The sequence below is a fragment of the Myotis daubentonii genome, chromosome 10 (assembly GCF_963259705.1).
Source record: "Myotis daubentonii chromosome 10, mMyoDau2.1, whole genome shotgun sequence".
NCBI lineage: Eukaryota > Metazoa > Chordata > Mammalia > Chiroptera > Vespertilionidae > Myotis > Myotis daubentonii.
The window spans coordinates 86,023,759-86,045,668 of NC_081849.1; the positions used below are offsets into that span (position 1 = coordinate 86,023,759).

Below are 21,910 nucleotides of genomic sequence, written 5' to 3' on the forward strand. Positions count from 1 at the left end.
ACCAGATATTGTACTAGGTGTGGAAGATATGGTCCAGGTGGAACTTATAGTTTAGTGGGTTGGGAGAGAAAACAGAAGGAACGTACATTGGATTGAGGGTATATTTAGGGTTCAAATATTCTGGTTTATGTGACTAGGAAGCTAGGGTGGGTTGCAGCTGAAATTTGCTACAGATCTCCCCTCTCATTAAAACACCTCTATGAATCTCAAATCCTAAGAAGTGATTTCCCCAAACCCCAGGGAGGAAGTGGGTCCAGTGTAGGTGGACAGAGGAAGGAAGGAGTGGGAGAATTCCCAGAGCCCCTTTATATTAGAGCAGTGATGGCGAACCTTTTGAGCTCGGCGTGTCAGCATTTTGAAAAACCCTAACTTAACTCTGGTGCCGTGTCACATACAGAAATTTTTTGATATTTGCAACCATAGTAAAACAAAGACATATTTTTGATATTTATTTTATATATTTAAATGCCATTTAACAAAGAAAAATCAACCAAAAAAATGAGTTCGTGTGTCACCTCTGACACGCGTGTCATAGGTTTGCCATCACTATACTAGAGGCCCGGTGCACAAATTTGTGCATCAGTGGGGCCCCTTGGCCTGGCCTGCGAGATCGGGCTGACACTGGCTGTCTGACATCCCCTGAGGGGTCCCGGATTGTGAGAGGGCACAGCCCAGGCCGAGGGACCCCACCAGTGCACAATCAGGGCCGGGGAGGGACTGCGGGAGGGCTCCAGGGTGTGTCCGGCCCATCTCCCTCAGTCCCAATCGGCTGGACCCCAGCAGCAAGCTAATCTACCAATTGGCGCATCTGCCCACTGATGGTCAGTGCATGTCATAGTGAGCGGTTGAGCAGCCTTAGCATATCATTAGCATATTACACTTCGGTAGGTTGAACGGTAGACACTTAGCTTATTAGGCTTTGATTATATAGGATTAGAGGCCCGGTGCACCAGTTCATGCACATTGAAAGGAAATTAATTAGAAGAAATATTTTAATATCGCTACTTGCCCTTTCTCTATAATAGAAGTGTCAACCAAATTCACAATTGACAATGACAGATGGAAACACATGTGTGCGATGGGCACCGGCGAGAGCTTTATATAGAGAGATAAACTTGCTTAATTAGACCTACTTTCTGATTTAGCTAAACTCTCCAGCCCAGTGAAGCACCCCAATCTCTCTTTCAGGTAATAGTAGGCAACACAGCAGTAAATACAAAGCAGACTATTATTATAGATCACGCAGGGAGAACCAAGGGTGAAATATTTAACTGCAGCCGTGTTTGACTATATTCTGCGCAGTGAGAAAACCTGAAGTCATTTTCAAGGTCCACCATTTCTTTTCAGTCGGGTCAAGTTTCTAAACGTTCTAAATCTCTGTTTTCCAGCTAATGATAATAGGATTCAACCGAGTCTCCTATCTGCCTACTCCAGGACTTCTGTGAGGATCAAACGAGATGAGGCTCGGGAAAACGCTTCACAGACATTTGGTTAAACTGTACAATGTTTGCACCTGCTTATAAAGCAAGCTGTGTTACTGGGCTGAAGAAGCTGCCAGGAGGCTAGTCGCTAGAGAGAGGAAGCTGGGCGTTGCTATGTGACGTCATTACCCAGCGCCCACAGCCACCATTTCTGGGCTGGGCTGTGGGCCGCATTTTGCGCCATGGGGTCGGCAGCATTGGCTGCTATTTGGTGGGGTGTCACTCGGGGCGGGGGGGGGGGCCTGTGTCCCACTTGGCGAAAGCCAAAGTTGCTTTGTGGGCACCAGGTCCATAGTGCCGTTTCTTGTTAAATGGCCTGTTGCTAGGGAGAGGAAGCCGGGCATTGCTACATGACGCCATTACCCAGCGCCCACAGCCACCATTTCCGGGCTGGGCTGTGGGCCGCATTTTGCGCCATGGGGTCGCGGCAGCATTGGCTGCAATTTGGTGGGGTGTTTGCTCCAGGGTGGTGGTGGAGCCTGTGTCCCACTTGGGGGAAGTCAAGTGTTGCTTTGTCGGTGCCAGGTCCATGGTGCCATTTTTTTGTAAATGGCCAGTGCGCATCACGGCAGCTCCTGTGTTGAGCATCTGCCCCCTGGGGATCAGTACACGTCATAGCGACTGGTCAAACTGTCGGAGGGACACAGCATATTAACCTTTTATATATATATAGACTAGAGGCCCAGTGAATGAAATTCATGCATGGGGGCGGAGTGTTCCTCAGCCCAGCCTGCACCCTCTCCAATCTTCGATCCCTTGGGCCTAAACCATCTGTCAGACATCCCTCTCACTATCCGGGACTGCTGGCTCCTAACCGCTTGACTGCGTGCCTGCCTGATTGCCCCCTAACCACTCCCCTACTGGCCTGATCGCTCCCCTGCTGACCTGGTCACCCCCAACTGCCCTCCCCTGCCGGCCATCTTGTGACGATGTGAGGGTGGCCACCTTGTGATGTGCGTGACGTCACCTAGGCTTTTATTATATAGGATATTGTGTCCCTTGTAATGTGTAGTTCAGAACTTAAAGGCAGGGTCCCCACCTTTAGTATCTATAATAAAAGCATAATATGCTAATTAGACTGGACTTCGTTCCAGAAGACCTTCCAGACGAACTTGGGGCTGCAAGGGAAGCCTGGGTCCCGGGTGCCTGCTGACAGCTGGAGGGAAGCCGGGGTCCTGGGTGCCAGAGGGAAGCCAGTCCCGGCAGCCGGGGAAAGGAAGGTCTACTCTTGCACGAATTTCATGCATCGGGCCTCTAGTAAATAATATAAAAGAAAAAGGGAAAAAAGGAGAAAGCATGTGAGGTTCTCAGGAAGAAGGGCAGAAACCAGTCTTTGGAGGGAAGGAGAACTGTTGTCAGCAATGTGGAATGTTCTAGTCCAGCAGCTGCCAATTTTCCGGCGAGGAAAACCCAGCTGGCGATATCGCTCAGGCCAGTGAGTCATCACGACAGCGGGATCTCATCTGTCTGCCCCTCATCTGACCTGTACCTTTCTTTCTTTTTTTCTTTTAAATATATTTTATTGATTTTTCACAGAGAGGAAGGGAGAGAGATAGAGTTAGAAACATCGATGAGAGAGAAACATCGATCAGCTGCCTCCTGCACATCCCCCACTGGGGATGTGCCCGCAACCCAGGTACATGCCCTTGACCAGAATCGAACCCGGGACCTCTCAGTCCGCAGGCCGATGCTCTATCCACTGAGCCAAACCGGTTTCGGCCTGACCCGGACCTTTCTGATGGGGACAGCAAGCTCTGTTTTGGATACAAGTGCTGACCTCTCCCAGACGGTTGTCAGCTAAAGGTTTCCAGGACAGACACAGTGTGGGGGAGATTCTTGGGGGTTTTGCTGCGGTGTTTCTACACTGTAACTGCCACTTGGTCTTTGAAGGCTTCCGAGGGAACACTTCAGCATGTTGACGCATTTCCTGCCAATCCATTTTCTATATAAATAAATAAAGGGAAGCAAATTCTCTTTAAGGAGAAATTCCAGCACCACTTGTCAAAAGATTGTGATTTCTCTATTGAATTTTTTAAAATATATTTTATTGTTTTTTTTACAGAGAGGAAGGGAGAGAGACAGAGAGTTAGAAACATTGATGAGAGAGAAACATCGATCAGCTGCCTCCTGCACACCTCCTACTGGGGATGTGCCCACAACCCAGGTACATGCCCTTGACCGGAATCGAACCTGGGACCCTTCAGTCCGCAAGCCGACGCTCCATCCACTGAGACAAACTGGCCAGGGCAGATGCACACTTCTTAATTTCTTTTTTTTTAAAATATATTTTTATTGATTTCAGAGAGGAAGGAGAGAGAGACAGAAACATCAGTGATGAGAGAGAATCATTGATTGGCTGTCTCCTGCATGCCCCCCACTGGGGATCAGTGTTTCTCTCTCATCAATGTTTCTAACTCTCTGCCCCTCTCCCTTCCTCTCTGTAAAACATCAATAAAATATTAAAAAAAAGTGTGCATCCGCCAACTTATAAGTTTTCAAGATTATTTTGGCTATTCTGGTTCTCTTGCATTTCCACATGAGTTTTAGGATGGTCTTGTCAATTTCTACAAAGCAGCAAGCTGTGATTCTCCTAGATCTTTAGTTTTTTCCAACAATGTTTAGTAGTTTTAAGAGTATAAATCTTGCCTACCGGTGTGGCTCAGTGGTTGAGCATTGACCCATGAACCAGGAAGTCATGGTTTGATTCTTGATCAGGGCACATGCCTGGGTTGTGGGTTCAATCCCCAGGAGGGGGCATGCAGGAAACAGCAGATCAATGATTCTCTCTCATTATTGACTAGAGGCCCGGTGCACAAAAATTTATGCACTCAGGGGGGTCCCTCAGCCCTCTCCCAGTCTGGGACCCCTCAGTGGATGTCCACCTGCTGGCTTAGGCCCGCTCCCTAGGGGATTGGGCCCAAGCTGGCCGTCAGACCTCCCTCCAGCAGCCCTGGAGCCCTCGGAGGATGTCCACTTGCCAGCGGGGAGCAGGCCTAAGCTGCAGTCGGACATCCTTAGCGCTGCTGAGGAGGTGTGAGAGGCTCCCGCCACCACTGCTGTGCTGGCAGCCATCAGCCTGGCTTGTGGCTGAGCAGAGCTCCCCCTGTGGGAGTGCACCGACCACCAGGGGGCAGCTCCTGCATTGAGCGTCTGCCCCTGGTGGTCAATGTGTGTCATAGTGACCAGTCATTCCCAGTCGTTCTGCTGTTAGGGTCAATTTGCATATTACCCTTTTATTATATAGGATAGAGGCCTGGTGCACAGGTGGGGGCCAGCTGGTTTTCCCTGAAGGGTGTTCTGGATCAGGGTGGGGGTCCTGCTGGGGTGCCTAGTCTGGGTGAAGGGCTGAGGGCTGTTTTCAGGCTGGCCCCACCTCCTTCAGGGTGGGGGTCCCCACTGGGGTGCCTGGCCAGTCTGGGTGAGGGTCTGATGGCCATTTTCAGGCTGGCCACACCCCCTGGTGACCCAAGCTCCCAGCCTCTCCTTTTTTTTCTGGGATTTATTTATCTTCTATAACTGAAACTTTGTAGCCTTGAGTGGAGCCCAGGACCGGCCAGGGCAGGCAGGAAGCTTGGCTTCCTCCATTGCCGGGGACAACCCAAGCCTCCTGCTCACTCCAGCTCCGTGGCCACCACCATCTTAGTTGGGTTAATTTGCATACTCACTCCTGATTGGCTTGTAGGTGTAGCTTGAGCATAGTGGAGGGACGGGTAAGTTGCATGTTTCTCTTTTATTATATAGGATGTTTCTATCCTCTTCCTCTCCCTTCTCTCTGAAATCAATATTTTTAAATCCATTTTTAAAACATTACAAAAGAGAGTATTGCCCAGCTCAGTGGTGTGAGCGTTGACCTATCAACCAGGAGGTCATGGTTTGATTCCATCAGGGCACATGCCAGGGTTTTGGGCTCAGTCCCCAGTGTTGAGCATGCAGGAGGCAGTTTCTATCTCTCCCTTTCTCTCCCTCTCTGAAATCAATAAAAACACATTAAGAAAAAGAGGATAGAAGAGGAAACCAAGATGGCGGCATAGGTTAACCCCGGAGATTGCTGCCTTGAACAACCACTTCAGAGATATAACTAAAGGACAGAACGGACATCATCCAGAACCACAGGAAGGCTGGCTGAGTGGAAATTCTACAACTAGGAGGAAAGAGAATATCATACCCAGACTCAGAGGAGGCGCAGTGCTGAAGTGAAATACTCAGGTGCGGAGTGCGGGTGCGGAGCAGGCTGGCGGCAAGGGCGCGGTTGTTGTTTTCAATCGGGAGGGAGTTTCAGACTCTGAGCTCCAGATCTGGGCGAGTCTCTGGGGACCCAGACTCAAACGGGAGAAGCGGGACTGTCTGGCTTCGGTCAGAACTCGAAGGCAGCTTTCTCTCCGAGGTTTGCAGCGGTTGCTGGGACTCTGAGAAGCAGAGCCCCTAGGGACGGAACTGAGAGCAGCCATAACTGCTCACTCCGGCCCGCCCTGTAGATCCCTGGGGACCCGCCCCGCCCAAGCCCTGCACAGAGCCATTTGCCAGATAGCCTCAGGCAAACGCTAGATTAGCACCACCCTAGAGATCCAGCACAGAAGCTCTCCCACTGCAGACACAGCTGACTCTCATAGCCAGTTAGCCTGGAGGTCAAATCACCCCCGGTAATGCCGACAATCAAGGCTTAACTACAACAAGACTTCGCACAAAGAACACTAGGGGGTGCACCAAGAAAAGATAAAAAAAATGTGGAGACAAACAGGACGCAAATGTCAGAAATGGAAGATATAGAGCTCAAAACCACACTTTTAAGGTCTCTCAAGAACTGTCTAGAAGCTGCCGATAAACTTAGTAAGGCCCTCGCAAAGACTGGTGAGACCGCCGATAAATGTAGTGAGATCCTCAAGAAATCTAATGAGACCCTCGATGTTGTGATAAAGAACCAACTAGAAATTAAGCATACACGGACTGAACGAATACTATACCGACACCCAACAGCAGACCAGAGGAGCGCAAGAATCAAGTCAAAGATTTGAAATGCGAAGAAGCAAAAAACACCCAACCAGAAAAGCAAAATGAAAAAAGAATCCGAAAATACAAAGATGGTGTAAGGAGCCTCTGGGACAGCTTCAAGCGTACCAACATCAGAATTATAGGGGTGCCAGAAGATGAGAGAAAGATATTGAAAACCTATTTGAAGAAATAATGACAGAAAACTTCCCCCACCTGGTGAAAGAAATGGACTTACAGGTCCAGGAAGCGCAGAGAACCCCAAACAAAAGGAGCCCAAAGAGGACCACACCAAGACACATCATCATTAAAATGCCAAGAGCAAAAGACAAAGAGAGAATCTTAAAAGCAGCAAGAGAAAGAAACTCAGTTACCTACAAGGGAATGCCCATACGACTGTCAGCTGATTTCTCAACAGAAACTTTGCAGGCCAGAAGGAAATGGCAAGAAATATTCAAAGTGATGAATACCAAGAACCTACAACCAAGATTACTTTATCCAGCAAAGCTATCATTCAGAACTGAAGGTCAGATAAAGAGCTTCACAGATAAGGAAAAGCTAAAGGAGTTCATCACCACCAAACCAGGATTATATGAAATGCTGAAAGGTATCCTTTAAGAGGAAGAGGAAGAAAAAGGTAAAGATACAAATTATGAACAACAAATATGCATCTATCAACAAGTGAATCTAAGAATCAAGTGAATAAATAATCTGGTGATCATAATAGAATCAGGGACATAGAAAGGGAATGGACTGACTATTCTTGGGGGGGAAAGGGGTGCGGGAGATGTGGGAAGAGACTGGACAAAAATCCTGCACCTATGGATGAGGACAGTGGGTGGGGAGTGCGGTTGGAGGGTGGGGCGGGAACTGGGAGGAGGGGAGTTATGGGGGGGAAAAAGAGGAACAAATGTAATAATCTGAACAATAAAGATTTAATTTAAAAAATTTCAAAAAAGAAAAAGAGGATAAATCTTGTGAAATTTACTCCCAAGTATTTTATTCTTTTAGATGCTATTCTAAATGGAAGGTCTTTGTCCCTTTAACATTTTGGACATATGAATATACTGCTCACTCAAAAGTTGATTAAATAGCCCCAGCTGGCGTGGCTCAGTGGTTGAGCATTGACCTATGAACCAGGTCACATTTCGATTCCCTGAGCATTGCACATGCCCAGGTTGCTGGCTCAATCCCCAGTTGGGGGTGTGCAGGAGGCATCTGATTCATGATTCTCTCTCATCATTGATGTTTCTCTCTCTCTCCCTTCCTCTCTAAAATTAATTTAAAATTTTTTAAAAGTTGATTAAATAATTGTATAGAAAAGTCATTGTCTTAGGTTAGATTTCCCAGGAAACAGACTTTTACATGGGGATTTACCTTCGAGAAGTTTTCTGTGGAATGCTCTTGGCAACATGACTGAGAAAACAAAGGAAGCAGGATTAAGTAGAGGCAGAAGTTGAACTGGGATGCAGTGTTAATCATCCACAAAAATCTGCAGCTGGAAGGGCCCTTCAGCATTGTCCCAAATTAAGGCAAAATATCCATCAATCATTGGAGGGAGGCTGCCCCCTGAAAAGGGGTCTGACTGTGGGCAATGGAGCTCCTTTGGGCCAAGTACAATTTGTGGGAAAAGACTACTGATCAATGATCATTCAACACACTCTCCTGCTGGGGTCCAACCCCAGCAGGTCCAGGGGTCCCCAAAGGTGAGGATAGAGTCGGCGAAGACTATCCACCCTCTTCCTACGGTGGAGTCCTATCCATCCCGAGAGTGGGGCTTACCTGGGGTCCCTGTTCGGGCGCCAGATGCTGGGGTCCAACCCCGGCAGGTCCAGGGGTCCCCAAAGGTGTGGACGGAGTCGGCAAAGAGGGAATGACACGGAGACAACGTTCAGTTGATCAGCAGCCTAGCCAGGATCTCCAGCCAAGTTCTGTTCAGGATCTCCAGCAAAGTTCTGGTTAGGATCTCCAGCCAGGTTCTGTGTCCATGTTCTCTGGCTAGGTTCTCCAGGTTCTGTAGCCGGGTTCTTCAGCCAGGTTCTCTCGCTTGGTTCTGTCTCTAGGTTCTGTGGCCAGTTTCTATTCAGGATCTTTTGCCATGTTCTCTCCAGCGAAGTTCTTCTGTCTCTAGGTTCTGTGTCTAGGTTCTGTGTCCTGTTGTCTTGTTACATCTGTATTTATACCAGTTGATTCAATCCCATCAATCTCTATTCCAAAGGTTAGGGCATTTCTTATCTCCATTCCAGGGAGTAAAGATTATGTAGCTTAAGCGTGATTGTTTGTAGTTAAAGTGATTAATTACCCGCCTGGCACTTAGTTGAGGGGTTTTATTCCCTCCCTAACTTCAGGGGAAAATCCCTACCTGGGGATTCAACCTTTCTCAGAGAGGAGACCTTGGTTAAAACACATAGTGCCAAGAAGGTGAGCAAACATATTAAGAACAGTATGCCATATATGCCAGGTCCATTGAAACATATGCTGTGCCGATATTTCTTCCCTGCAGCGACTGTGTCAAGCAGCAAGGATGGACTGGCTTCCGGCACTCTCCCATCTCTAAACAGGACATAGAAATCAGTAAAGGGACTACTTTGTCTGTAATGAGAACCAGTTTATTTCCACCTAACATTTTCCTGGAAATCTCAATCAATGACAGGAAGGCTGAGGGGTGGAGAGTGGAGACAATGAGTTTCCTGTTAAGAAGTTACCATTCCCTCATGAATTATTTTATGCTTGGTGCAGTGCCTATGTCTATCCTTATCCAGTACACTATCTTTTTTTCCTTAAGTTTTTTGAAAAAAAAATATTTTTATTAATTTCATAGAGGAAGGGAGAGGGAGATAGAAACAACAATGATGAGAGAGAATCATCGATTGGCTGCCTCCTGCACGCCCCACACTGGGATCGAGCCTGCAACCCCGGCATGTGCCCTTGACCCAAATGGAACCCGGGACCCTTCAGTCCGCAGGCTGTCGCTCTATCCACTGAGCCATACTGGCTGGGGCCCAGTACACTACCTTGATTACCGTAACTTTGTAGTTTCCAGTTTTCCTAGGACACAACGGGCCTGATGATATGAACTAGCTGGTCCAGGTCACAGCACTAGTGAGTGAAGGAGTCTGTATGCAAGCTCAAGCCTTCCCACCAAGTGACTGTCTCAGTGGCTTTAAAAAGCGTCCTTGTTTCCCTTCCTTTGCCCAGTGACTCATGGAGCCTGGCACTGTCCCAAGCCCAGGGTAGCGGCCTAACAGCGGCTCCGTGTGAGGGAAGCCAATGCAACCCGGGCACCGAGAGCAGAGGTGGCAGGTCCCGGGCGGCACCCCGTCCAGGTGAGGGTGTCGGGAGGCGGGAGGACGTCTTCGCTGGCACCTGAAGGGTGAGCATCAGCAGGCGAGAGGCTGCAATGGGGCCGTTTCCAGCGCAGGCCGAGCCGAGTGCCCCGAAGCACGCGGGGGCAGGGCCAGGAAATGCACGCCCTCCGAGGATTTGGATCTTGTGCGGAGCCCACGAGGTCACGGAAAACACGCTGAGAGCTGCATGTCCACAGGGCGGGGGTCGAGGACGGAAGTGGGGGCTCGGACCAGGAGCAGTGGCCGCGGCTAACGGCGCAGAGCTGCGGGCGGCGACGGCACTGCGGGGCCTGCGCCATTAGTCCCCCGGCGCGTCTGCCTCCGGTGACCGGGAAAGGCTCCTGGGGCCGCCCCGGCAGGTCGCTCAGACAGGAGAGGAGGCGCGGGCCCAGTCCGCTAACGTCCAGGCCCCTTCGGCTCCCCCCACGCCTCCGGGTCACGGCCTCCTTCCTCACGCGGCCCTCGTCTCCTCCAGTCGTTACCTTCCCTCCTGTCACAGGGTCTTCACACGGGGCAGGCCCGCCCCCTGGTGAGACCTGTGACATGCATGCCGAGGTCGGCGTCCGCCGGGACGCGAGTCCTGCTAACACGTACACGCCCCGGGAGTCCTAAGCCCCGCGGGCAGAAGCGACGCCCACTGCCTCGCCCTTCCACAAACTTCAGAGACCGAGAGCTGACTCCGCGAAAGCGCGGGAAAACCGCTGCCGCCGTCCAGTCGCTTCTCGTTGGCTAATCCCGCTGTGGTTTCCCGAGGCCCGCCTCCCTGGCTGGCGGGCGGTGTTCTCATTCGCTAATCTCCGCCCACCGTCCACCCTCACTGGTCCATCCCTCCGCTCGTCAGGCTCTGCCGCGGACACAGGCGGAGAGCGGCGCGAGGCCCCGCCCCTACTCTCGCACTTGCACGTCCCAGTGGAGGCTGGAGGCCCCGCCCCCACGTGCCGTGTGCAAAAACAAACAGCCGTTAGGGAGGAGGTGCCGGGAGGCGGGGTCTGGTTAGAAGGAGACGTGCGATTGGGCGGCCGCCGAGGTTCAAACTAGCAAGGCGAGCGGCCATTGGTGGGGGCGGCGCGAGGCGGGCCCCGGTTATTGTCCGGGCTCCGGCGGTGACGGCGGCGGCCTTCGGTGCTGCGGGAGCAGCGGCGGCTCGGCGGGAGCGAGGGCGGGAGCGGCCGAGACTATGGTGAGGGCGGGGGCGGCGGCGGGGCAGGCGGGAGGCGGGCGGACCGAGGCCGGGCGGCCTGAGTGGGCGGCAGCACCTCCGCCGGTGGCGAGCGCGTCTGAGTGCTAAGCGGTGGCCGAGCTGCGGGGACGCAGCGCTCCGGGGGACGCGCGGGTCCCCAGCTCATCGGAGGGCCTGGCGGCCCGGGGCCGAAGCCCTAACGCGGGCGCGCTTGGCGCAGGTCCGGCCGGTGCTCCCGGGGTCGCGCGCGCACGATCGGAGCGCCGTGCACCGGTGTCCCTCCGGCGGCTATAAATACCGGCGGCACTGACTTGTCACCTAGCCCGTAGGATCTCAAACTTGAGCGGAAGTCAGCCGCGCCCGTGAGTGTGCGGGCGTCCTGCCGAGTGCAGAGCCCAGCGGAGTCCGATCCGGGGTCGCCGGTTGATGGGAGGTGTCCCGTGCGCCCAAGGTGGCGGGTCGGACCCCCTGTGGGGCGCGCCGGGACGGGCGTCCGCCTCCCTCTGAACCGGGAGCACCTACGGTTGGAGGAGGAGAGGGCGCAGCGCCGCGGTTCGTTCCCCGGCGTCGCCGACGGTCAGGCGGTTCGCAGAGCGGACGCCGCGGACCGGGCTCCTGGGTGTCCGGTGCCCCTGACTCCCGCCCGGAACCAGCCCCTGAGGCGGCGGGTTTCTGGCGCCGGTTCCGCATCTGCCTCCGTAAAGGGAGAAGCAGGTGCCCTGGGGCTCGGCGGCGGGCAGCGAGGGCGGCGGGTACGCGGGAGCCCGCCGTGGGGGCGGGTGGCGGCTTTTAGTTCTTCCTCGTTCACCGTTCAGAGACGGGAGGACCCTAGACCCGCGCACCCGCTGAGGCCTTTTTGTTTGTTTAATATATTTTTATTGATGTCGGAGAGGAAGGGAGGAGAGAGAGAAACATCCGTGATGAGAGAGAACCATGGACCCCTGCCTCTTGCGCGCCCCGCTGCAGGTCCGTCCGCAGGCTGGCGCTCTGCCCACTGAGCCACACCAGCCCGGGCGGTTTCTAAAGGTTTTATACCGGGGCACAGACTTCTGGGAGGAGTAGGTGAGAAGATAGTGTTACTTGATCTGACCTCAGAAATAATAAAACTACGCCCTGACCGGTTTGGCCCAGTGGCTAGAGCATCGGCCTGCCGACTAGGGGGTCCCGGGTTCGATTCCCGTCAAGGGCATGTACCTTGGTTGTGGGGCATCCCCAGTGGGGGGTGTGCAGGAGGCAGCTGATCGATGTTTCTCTCTCATCGATGTTTCTAACTCTCTGTCCCTCTCCCTTCCTCTCTGTAAAAAATCAATAAAATGTATTTTTTTAAAAAGAAATAAACTAAATGTAAGGAAGCGACATGAATTAATTCTTAGACTTTTCCTGCTTCTAATTTTTGTCACAGTCTCTTTTTAAAAAAATATGGTTTTCAGAGATAAATATTAAATTAACAGAGACATGCACTTAGGAGGACTATACACAGGTGATTTTATAAAAATTGATATCAAAGACACATTGATTTGTTCCGCTTATTTATACATTCATCAGTTGATTTTTTTAAAATATATTTTTATTGATTTCAGAGAGGAAAAGAGGGGAGAGAGAAACATCAATAATGAGAGAGAATCATGGGTTGGCTGCCTCCTGCACGCCCCCCACTGGGCATTGAGCCCACAACCCTGCATTTGCCTGACGGGGAATCGAACCCTGACCTCCTGGTTCACAGGTCGGGGCTCAACCGCGGAGCCACGCTGGCAGGGCTCATCGGTTGATTCTTGTATGTGCCCTGACCCGGGACTCAAACCCGCCACCTTGGCTGTACTGTAAGATTCTCCAACCCACTAAGCCACACCATTCATGGATGTTTAATTTTCTTTTTCCCATTTTTTTTTTTTTTACTTGTTTCTTCTTTACTCCTAGAAGAGCTAAGTTCTGAATGTTCTTGTGGAAATTATATGTTGACATGAAGATTCTTCAGTCTGAAATTTTAAGAATATGTTCAAATTTTTAGCAATTTCAGTTAAATAAGTAACATTTGACCTCATCCTATCTGATAATAGACAAACATGCTAATTGACTGTACCTTCACTATGCCTCCCACAGGCTAATCAGCACGATTTGCAAATTAACCGCCAACAAAGATGGCGGCTAATTTGCCTACTGCAGGCAGGGTGGGACAGCACCATCCCACCTGCCCCGCTGCCATCTGGGCCTGCTATTTGCGATCCGGGGCGGTGGGACGGGACAGCACCATCCCGCCTGCCCTGCTGCCATCTGGGCCTGCTATCTGTGACCCGGGTGGCAGGCGTCCCGTGTGCGACCCGACCCGGGGCGGCACCCCAACCCCCAGATTGGCCCTGCCCTGTGCGCGACCCGGGGAGGCGGGGCAGGCACCGAGGGATCGGGCCTGCCATCTGCCACCCAGGAAGCGGGCCTAAGCCAGCAGGTGGTTATCTCCCGAGGGGTCCCAGACTGTGAGAGGGCACAAGTGGGGCTGAGGGACACCCCCACACACCCCACTTCCCCCGCCAGTGCACAAATTTTTGTGCACCGGGCCTCTAGTTTTAAATAAATTAGCAAGTGGTGATAAAATATGTATATTGCTATGTATATTGTATGTGTAATTACATCATTATTAATTTATATAAAATTGAGGAAGGAGATTCCCTAGATTTTTTTAGCTGACTAAAATAAAATTAGAAAAACTTCGTTTCCTGAATACTTTGCAATAGCATCTTCACCCGGAGCCTTTTCTCACTTAGGCTGGAGGCAAAGCTGGTAAGGACAGTGGGAAGGCCAAGGCGAAGGCAGTGTCTCGCTCGCAGAGGGCTGGGCTACAGGTAACGTATCCACGATATTGTAATTCATTATTAAATTCCTTACTGCTGCAATTTCACGACCCATAGAAGTTCATTAATTACAAAAATATACTACTACTGACCTTTAATAATGAGATTAATTGGTCAAAATTTAAATCATAAAGCAATTATCTTTTAATTTGTATTCTCTTCTTCCAAACGAGAACAGTTATGAAGAGGTCTAAAATAAATTTGGTGAATTTTCTCTCTAAAAATCTATTGTTTCTAGATTATAACTATGTTTCTGATTATTTTATAAATTGTATCAAAATACTAAATATTTCCAAACTTCAGATATTTGAATAATTGCACCTTTAATCCACAGACTAAAAATTTCCTGGATGAGTAAGAATTATTCTGTATATATGAGACAGTTTGTAAACAGGAAAGCTCGAAGGCCAAACTGTAAGGTTTGGATTTTATCCTCTTGGCAGTGGTGAACCACTGAAAGTTTTTGAACAAGAGGCTGACATGATCTAGATGGTAGTGCAGGAACTTACACTTGATGGGTACATTCTATATTTTAATTCATTGTGTAAATTTCCATTAGAATTTATTTGAAGTGGGAGATGGAAGACAGGTGGAGGCTATTGCAGTGGTTTTAGGAGTAAGGGAATACATACTTGAATTAAGTGGGACGGATGGGAATAGGAGTCATTCATGTGCTCCCAAAAAGTGGGAGGAGAGGTATGGTGTTGAGAGGAAAGTCAAAGGTTTCTGTAAGCCTTAGAACTAAGGGACACAGGAGCTTGTAGTTATAAGATTTAAGAATTTAAGTGGAGTCATTTTGGAGTTATACCAAAACATCCACATGAAAATGTCCAAAAATTATAGGTTTTGAGTCCAGCTTTCCAAGTGAGGTGATAGAAAGAATTACAAATTTAAAATCATTTCTGTAAAATTGGTAGTTCATGCTATAAATGAGTTTCCAAGTAGAGCATAGGAAAGGAACACAAGGGTAGTGGTGAACCCCTGAGAAACACACAGAAAAGGCTGAGGAGTAGCAGAGTTTGGAGTTAGTATTAGAACTCTGTAATCTGCAATCCAAGAAAAGATGTTTTTGAGGTCTCACTCTGTGCCACAGGACAATCCGATCACCGAGATGCATGGGGAAGTCCGTTCCAGCCCCACCCCCTCCCAGATCATGCCTTTTCTCCTTAAGGTTGCCATCTAGAGGCGGCTAATACATTTGGTCATTACAATGTTACCCCTCGTCTTCCAGAATGGTACTAACGTTTGGGAGAAAATAGGTAACAAGAAAGAAAGGGTTTCAGGATTTGCTTTTAAATTTTGCCTTCCGCAAGCAGGTATCTAGGCTGTAATGGGAGCACTTGATTTAGACACGTGGAGAGGTTTTGAGCGAAGTGCGCAGAAGGAAAGGAGCCTGTGGAGAGGAAGCTGTTGGAATGGTGGGGCCAGGGACAGGGTAAGGAGGATCCCTAACACATTGGTAGAGGACAGTCCAGGGTGCAGATCAGGGGGAGTAGGGTATTTTGGGATTGAGGGTGTAAACAATGAAAGAATGGTGCTTTAGAGAATACTTTATTAGTTTCTGCTCAAACCCATGTAGATTAAGACCTTACATATTTAATACAGTGTGTTAGCATATGGTGTTGGTTTTTGTCAGGTCACCTCTTGAAACAGAATGGAGTTGAGGCTGAAGGAACGTGTTGCGTGAGGCTGCTAGGTGAAGGAATTAACGAGACATGAATGTGATGATGAGGCCACATGGAATGTGCAGTTGATGCCTGCAGAGCAGTTTCTCTTTATGTTACGATGACCTTCCGTATGATGCAGAAACTATTATAAACCCTGTGGTGGTTTGTGTTCTTTTAACAGATTCTCTTCTCAGGAGGGTAAAAGCAGGCATGAAGATTTGGGGCTAAATACTAGGATACAACACACCGGCCCTAGACTGTTAATTGCCAAATAAGTTTGGCTTCTAATGTGGGTAATGAAATTGTTTAACTCCTGCTTCCCTCATTGTTTGCCTCTGATTACGCTCCGTGGTGTGCGAAGGCTCCTCGGTGCCTCCATTCAGACGGTGTCTCTTTCAGTTCCCCGTGGGCCGCATCCACAGACATTTGAAGACTCGCACCACAAGCCACGGACGGGTCGGCGCCACCGCGGCCGTGTACAGCGCCGCGATCCTGGAGTACCTCACTGCTGAGGTGTGTCGGGGGGTTAGACACGGAAGTGCAAAAGTACGAGCCAGAAGAGGCTGGAAATAGGAGTTTAAAACAAAAAAAGACACATCTGCTTGTTGGTCTCTCTCTTTTTTTAAACATGTTTTTATTGATTTTAGAGAGAGAGGTAGGGAGAGGGAGAAAGATGGAAACATCAACCTGCTGCCTCCTGCGTGCTCCCTGCTGGCAGCAGTTTTAAATGTCTTACTTGGCCCGTTACCCAGCAGCAGTGTCAAAGAGAACCTTGGTTTACTCGTTCTCAAAATTAAGCAAGGGTCATCCATCCATATTTTTAAGTGACTGCCAAAGGAATTTAAATACTATACTGTTAGTGAACTCTGAAGTAAGTATATAATCAGGAGAAGTTACAGCATAATCTCTTTTTTAAGAAATTTGGGGTGGGGGAAAGGTTTGCCAGTGTGATAATTTTTAAAAATCACAAATATAGCCCTAACCGGTTTGGCTCAGTGGATAGAGCGTCAGCCTGCGGACTCAAGGGTCCCAGGTTCGATTCCGGTCAAGGGCATGTACCTTGGATGCGGGCACATCCCCAGTAGGGGGTGTGCAGGAGGCAGCTGATTGATGTTTCTAACTCTCTATCTCTCTCCCTTCCTCTCTGTAAAAAAATCAATAAAATATATTTAAAAAAATAAAATAAAAATCACAAATATAATGTGAAGTTTGATAAAAGACAATCATTCTGGTTCTCTGCATGATTGTCTGCATAATATGCTATAATGTGCTTAGCTTCACATTTCGGGAAGGTAAAGTTACTTGGGCAAGATTTGTTTTTTGTGGTGGTGGTGTTTTAATGTCTTTATTGATTTTTTTTAATATATTGATTTTTTACAAAGAGGAAGGGATAGGGATAGAGAGTTAGAAACATCGATGAGAGAGAAACGTCAATCAGCTGCCTTCTGCACACCTCCTACTGGGTATGTGCCTGCCACCCAGGTACATACCCTTGACCGGAATTGAACCTGGGATCTTTTAGTCTGCAGGCCGATGCTCTATCTACTGAACCAAACCGGTTAGGGCTGTTTTTTTTTTTGAGGGAAAAAGGGAGAGGGAGAGAGATAGAAACATTAATGAGAGAGGAACATCTGATTGGTTGCCTCTTGCACACCTCCGACTGGGGATGGAGCATGCAACCCAAATATGTGCCCTGACCAGGAATTTTTTTTTAAAAATATATTTTATTGATTTTTCACAGAGAGGAAGGGAGAGAGACAGAGAGTTAGAAACATCGATGAGAGAGAAACATCGATCAGCTGCCTCCTGCACACCCCCCACTGGGGATGTGCCCGCAACCAAGGCACATGCCCCTGACTGGAATCGAACCCGGGACCCCTCAGTCCGCACGCCGACGCTCCATCCACTGAGCCAAATGGGTCTCTGCCCAGGAATTTTTTAGAAACTGATTTTTAGAGAGAGAGAAATATTGGTGTGCGAGCAGATCATCAATCGCCTGCTCCTGCACACCCCGTACCTGGATGGAGCCCAAAACCCAGGCATCTGCCCCCATCAGGAATCACAACAGCAACCTTTCGGTGCCCAACCAATTTGAGCCACACGGGCTATGGCGGGGCAAGAGTTCTTATTTACTGGGTCATGGGCCACCACTTCCTCCGTCCGAGCTCCTCCTAAGGAAAATGTGTTGTGAAATTCCATGAGCTGTATCCCAAGCTAGCCAAGTGCTAGAGGTAGCCCACCTAGTAGAAACAGACAGTGGTTTTTACTTGAGAAAGATTTAGGTTCAACCTATATGTTGTCTTTGCTGTCTTTTCACTAACCTTACCCAGGTCATTTGTGTCCCGTTGTCCATTTAAGATGAAATGACCAGTGGCCCTGGTCAGGTAGCTCAGTTGGCTAGAGCATCATCCCGATACACCAAGGTCACCGGTTCGATTTCTGGTCAGGGCACATTCCCAGGTTTTGGGTTCAATCCCCAGTAAGGGAGCATATGCAGGAAGTAGCCCATCAAAGTTCTGCCTCACATCAGTGTTTCTCTTTCTCCCTCTCCCTTCCTTTCTCTCTAAAAATCAATAAAATTAGCTCTGGCTGGTCTGGCTCAGTGGATAGAGCATCAGCCTTCGAACAAGGGCCCTGGACTCGATTGTAGTCAAGGGCAAATGCCTGGGTTGCAGGCTCGATCCCCATTAGGGGGCAGCTGATCAGTGATTCTCATCACTGATGTTTCTCCCTTTCCCTTCCTCTCTCAAATCAATAAAAATATATTTAAAAAAATAATAGTAAAGATAGAGGTGCCAGACCAGAGTCCCAAGGAAAATGAGGTGGGATTCTGGTAGATTTTAAAGCATGCCAGTTACTTCAGATGTACAACAAGTCTTCCTACGCTCTAAGTGCAGAGGGCCTGTGGAATGATTTTTGTAGTCTATCCAAGGGTTTATAATGCCAGTGTGGTCTTTAAAGGGCTTCTAGCTTATTGTGTACATACTAGTATAATAGGACCCAGTGATGTTAAAAACTCTGAATAAAAATAACTTCTTAAAAATCCATTCATTTTTCCATTCAATTTTAGAGAGCGTGGAGGGTGAGAGAGAGAAAACATTGGTCCTTGGGCTGTCACTAACCATTGAACACACCAGCCAGGGTGATGAAAATTTTTTGAATTATATTTTTAATCTTTTCTACAAGTGCTAGGAAATAAGTTCTAGCCGTTAAAGGTTATACGAAAATAGACCATGGTTTTCCAGATGTCCGTCCACACTTAGAACCGTGGCCGAGGAGAAACATCCCTTGGCCTTACTTTTTTCTACAGAAATAGCTTTTTGCTGAAGGCTCTAGTGCTCTTGTAGAAAATGAATATTAACACATTGCGTACCCATAGAAATCTCTAGACATAGGCCAGGGACCGCGTTTTTGGGCAAACTGCACGTTACTTAAATCATCATAACTACAGATCATAATGCACTTTAGGTGTTGTTTTTCAATAATTATAACATTTTTATTTACAAAAACAATTAAACAATTAAAGTTCCCAATACTTTTTTAACGTATGGTACTGCGTAAAACATTTTCCTCTATGAAGAGGGACCAAACAAAATTTACATAAGTATCTAGATTCGCTCCTTTTTCCATGGGTGGCACAAACTCTGCAGGTTCTCGTAGGAAATTTTTTCTTTCACTCGCTGGAACACACGGAGTTCATGCTGCTTCATGTCACCTGACAACCTTTGGGGTGTACAAAGCCACGTGGGCCACGTGTTCGGACCATAGGTTCAAGCTTACAACCACAGCCGTTGGCTATGACTGTGCTGTGAGGGCCTGCCCTCCAGCTGGGACTCGCATGTGGCAGTGAGAGGACCCTGTCCTTTCATTACTCCTAGGCTTGAACCTGGCCAAGACACTGTAACCACGCCCCACAGTGGACAAGACAGTGTGTTGACATCTAAGGTCCATAACGGATGGCGCGCGAAACACGAGAAAACTCCTGAGCGGTACACTCTGTGTTAAAAGGCCAAGTGAAATAAGGAGAGCTCTCTGAAGGCATTATAAAAATATGAAAAGGAATGAATTTCGGAGTTGTTGAACATTCCTATGACCTCTCCTCCAGGGGTACTCATGGAAGACAGTCTGTTCTCAAGGATATGATTGTTTTCAAATATATTGGATGGGACTTGTTTGTATGTTTATATTCCTGTCCAATGCCAAATCCGTTGTTGGAGGAGCATTATAGATATCCAGAGTTCATTAAAAAATGTGAAAAAGAAAAATGTGCTCTTTGTTTCTGATATTCTGTGTGTGATGTGCCAACGCTATAGTGACCTTTGAGCTATTTTTTTTTTTTTTTTAAATATATTTTATTGATTTTTCACAGAGAGGAAGGGAGAGAGATAGAGAGTTAGAAACATCGATGAGAGAGAAACATCGATCAGCTGCCTCCTGCACATCCCCCATCAGGGATGTGCCCGCAACCCAGGCACATGCCCCCGACCGGAATCGAACCCGGGACCTCCCAGTCCGCAGGCTGACGCTCTATCCACTGAGCCAAACCGGTTTCGGCGACCTTTGAGCTATTAATGCAAGTCCACCCCGGACCCTTCAGCACACCCCCTTGTCTGACGTGCTGTCCCGCTGGTGCTTGCAGGTGCTGGAGCTGGCGGGCAATGCTTCCAAGGACCTCAAGGTAAAGCGCATCACTCCCCGCCACCTGCAGCTCGCCATCCGGGGGGATGAGGAGCTGGACTCGCTTATCAAGGCTACCATCGCTGGGGGCGGTATGTATTGTCACCTCTTCAGAGGAGATTGCTATTGGCCTTTCTAATTAGAAGTGTACATTCTATATGAGGTAATCGGGTGAGTCAGTGTCGGTGAAGGTGAGGTGTAAGTTGGTGTCCCTTAACCCTTTTGGGGTCATCTTTGGAGAACCTCTTGAAAGCTGTGGTTATTCTTCTCCCCAAAAGCACATAGAATCACATCATTTTATACATACAGTCTTAGAGGAGTTCCTGGACCTTGAAGTGGGGCCCCCCTTGGTATCGCATATAATAAAAGCCTAATATGCTAATGGTTGGTCGTCCATCGCCTGTTCAACCAATCAAAGCATAATATGCTAATGATATGCTAAGGCCACTCAATGGTACACTATGATGTGCACTGACCACCAGGGGGCAGACAGTCAACTGGTCAGCCAGTTACTATGACATGCACTGACCACCAGGGAGCAGATGCTCCAACTGATAGGTTAGCTTGCTGCTGGGGTCCGGCTGATTAGGACTGAGCTAGATGGGCCCGACACGCCCTGGAGCCCTCCCTCGGTCCCTCCGTAGCTGACCAACCTCCAGCATCCCTCCCCAGCCCCGACTGTGCATGAGTGGAGTCCCTTGGTCTGACCTATGCCCTCTCGCAATCCAGGACCTCTTGGGGGATGTTGGAGAGCCGGTTTTAGCCCGATCTCGCAGGCCAGGCCATAAATAGGATCAGATATAAGAGAGGACTTAAGTAAATTTCACTCTTTGTATAATTGCTCTTTTTGGTTTGAGGCACTGAAGTTGTTAGATACAGCTAGCTTAATGTTTAATTTGTTTTTAATTTCATTTTAGGTGTGATCCCTCACATCCATAAGTCTCTGATTGGAAAGAAGGGTCAGCAGAAAACTGCTTAGAGAATTATTTTAACTCTCTTGCTCCCTGTCATTGTACTGTAACTAGGACAGAAGAAATATTGGGGATATATGGAATTTTAAGAAATTAAATGGAGCAGCGTAGACAATTACTGTAGACATGGTAAGAGAAGCATTTGTACGTTCTTAGTCTCAAAGTTTGATAAAAGTATCTTTTCACGTGGCAACAGTTGTGTATTGATTGGCTGGATTTCTCCCATGTATTTTATACAAAAATGGAATTGATAAACCATTTTTTACAAAAATAACTTGTCTCAAATCTGTTCTGTGATGTGTTGGAAATATTTTACTCATATGAAATTTTTAATTTTTTAATTGGTTATATATTCAGAATCATTTTTTTAAAAAATATATATTTTATTGATTTTTTTTACAGAGAGGAAGGGAGAGGGATAGAGAGTTAGAAACATTGATGAGAGGAAACATTGATGAGCTGCCTCCTGCACACCCCCTACTGGGGATGTGCCCGCAACCAAGGTACATGTCCTTGACTGGAATTGAACCTGGGACCCTTCAGTCCACAGGCCGACGCTCTATCCAGAGCCAAAGTGGACAGGGCCAGAATCTTTTTTTTCTATATTCCAAATAATCTTAAAATAGAATCTGGGAATATAGCTTTACCATAATTGATACCATATTATTTTGAGTCTTAGATGCTATCCATTTCTAGTGTGCACTATTTTTACATATTCCCAAAGAAAGAAAAACTGCCCATTCACCATGATATGC

The 21,910-nt window shown here is 48.4% G+C and overlaps 1 protein-coding gene and 1 long non-coding RNA gene across 2 annotated transcripts; one reads left to right on the forward strand and one right to left on the reverse strand.

The window, feature by feature from the left end:
- Positions 1 to 1,992: 1,992 nt before the first annotated feature.
- On the reverse strand, positions 1,993 to 10,810 carry LOC132211235 (uncharacterized). The gene is made up of 4 exons (XR_009447444.1): positions 10,297 to 10,810; positions 7,845 to 7,883; positions 2,521 to 2,735; positions 1,993 to 2,111 (listed from the first exon to the last, which is right to left on the reverse strand). It is a non-coding gene; the product is annotated as an uncharacterized LOC132211235 (long non-coding RNA).
- Positions 10,811 to 10,842: 32 nt separating this feature from the next.
- Positions 10,843 to 21,429, forward strand: LOC132211233 (histone H2A.V). The gene is made up of 5 exons (XM_059655984.1): positions 10,843 to 10,994; positions 13,754 to 13,831; positions 15,907 to 16,020; positions 20,147 to 20,276; positions 21,102 to 21,429. Exons 1-5 carry the CDS (start codon positions 10,992 to 10,994, stop codon positions 21,161 to 21,163), a joined length of 387 nt encoding a protein of 128 aa, XP_059511967.1. The 5' UTR covers positions 10,843 to 10,991; the 3' UTR covers positions 21,164 to 21,429.
- The last annotated feature ends 481 nt before the right edge of the window (positions 21,430 to 21,910 follow it).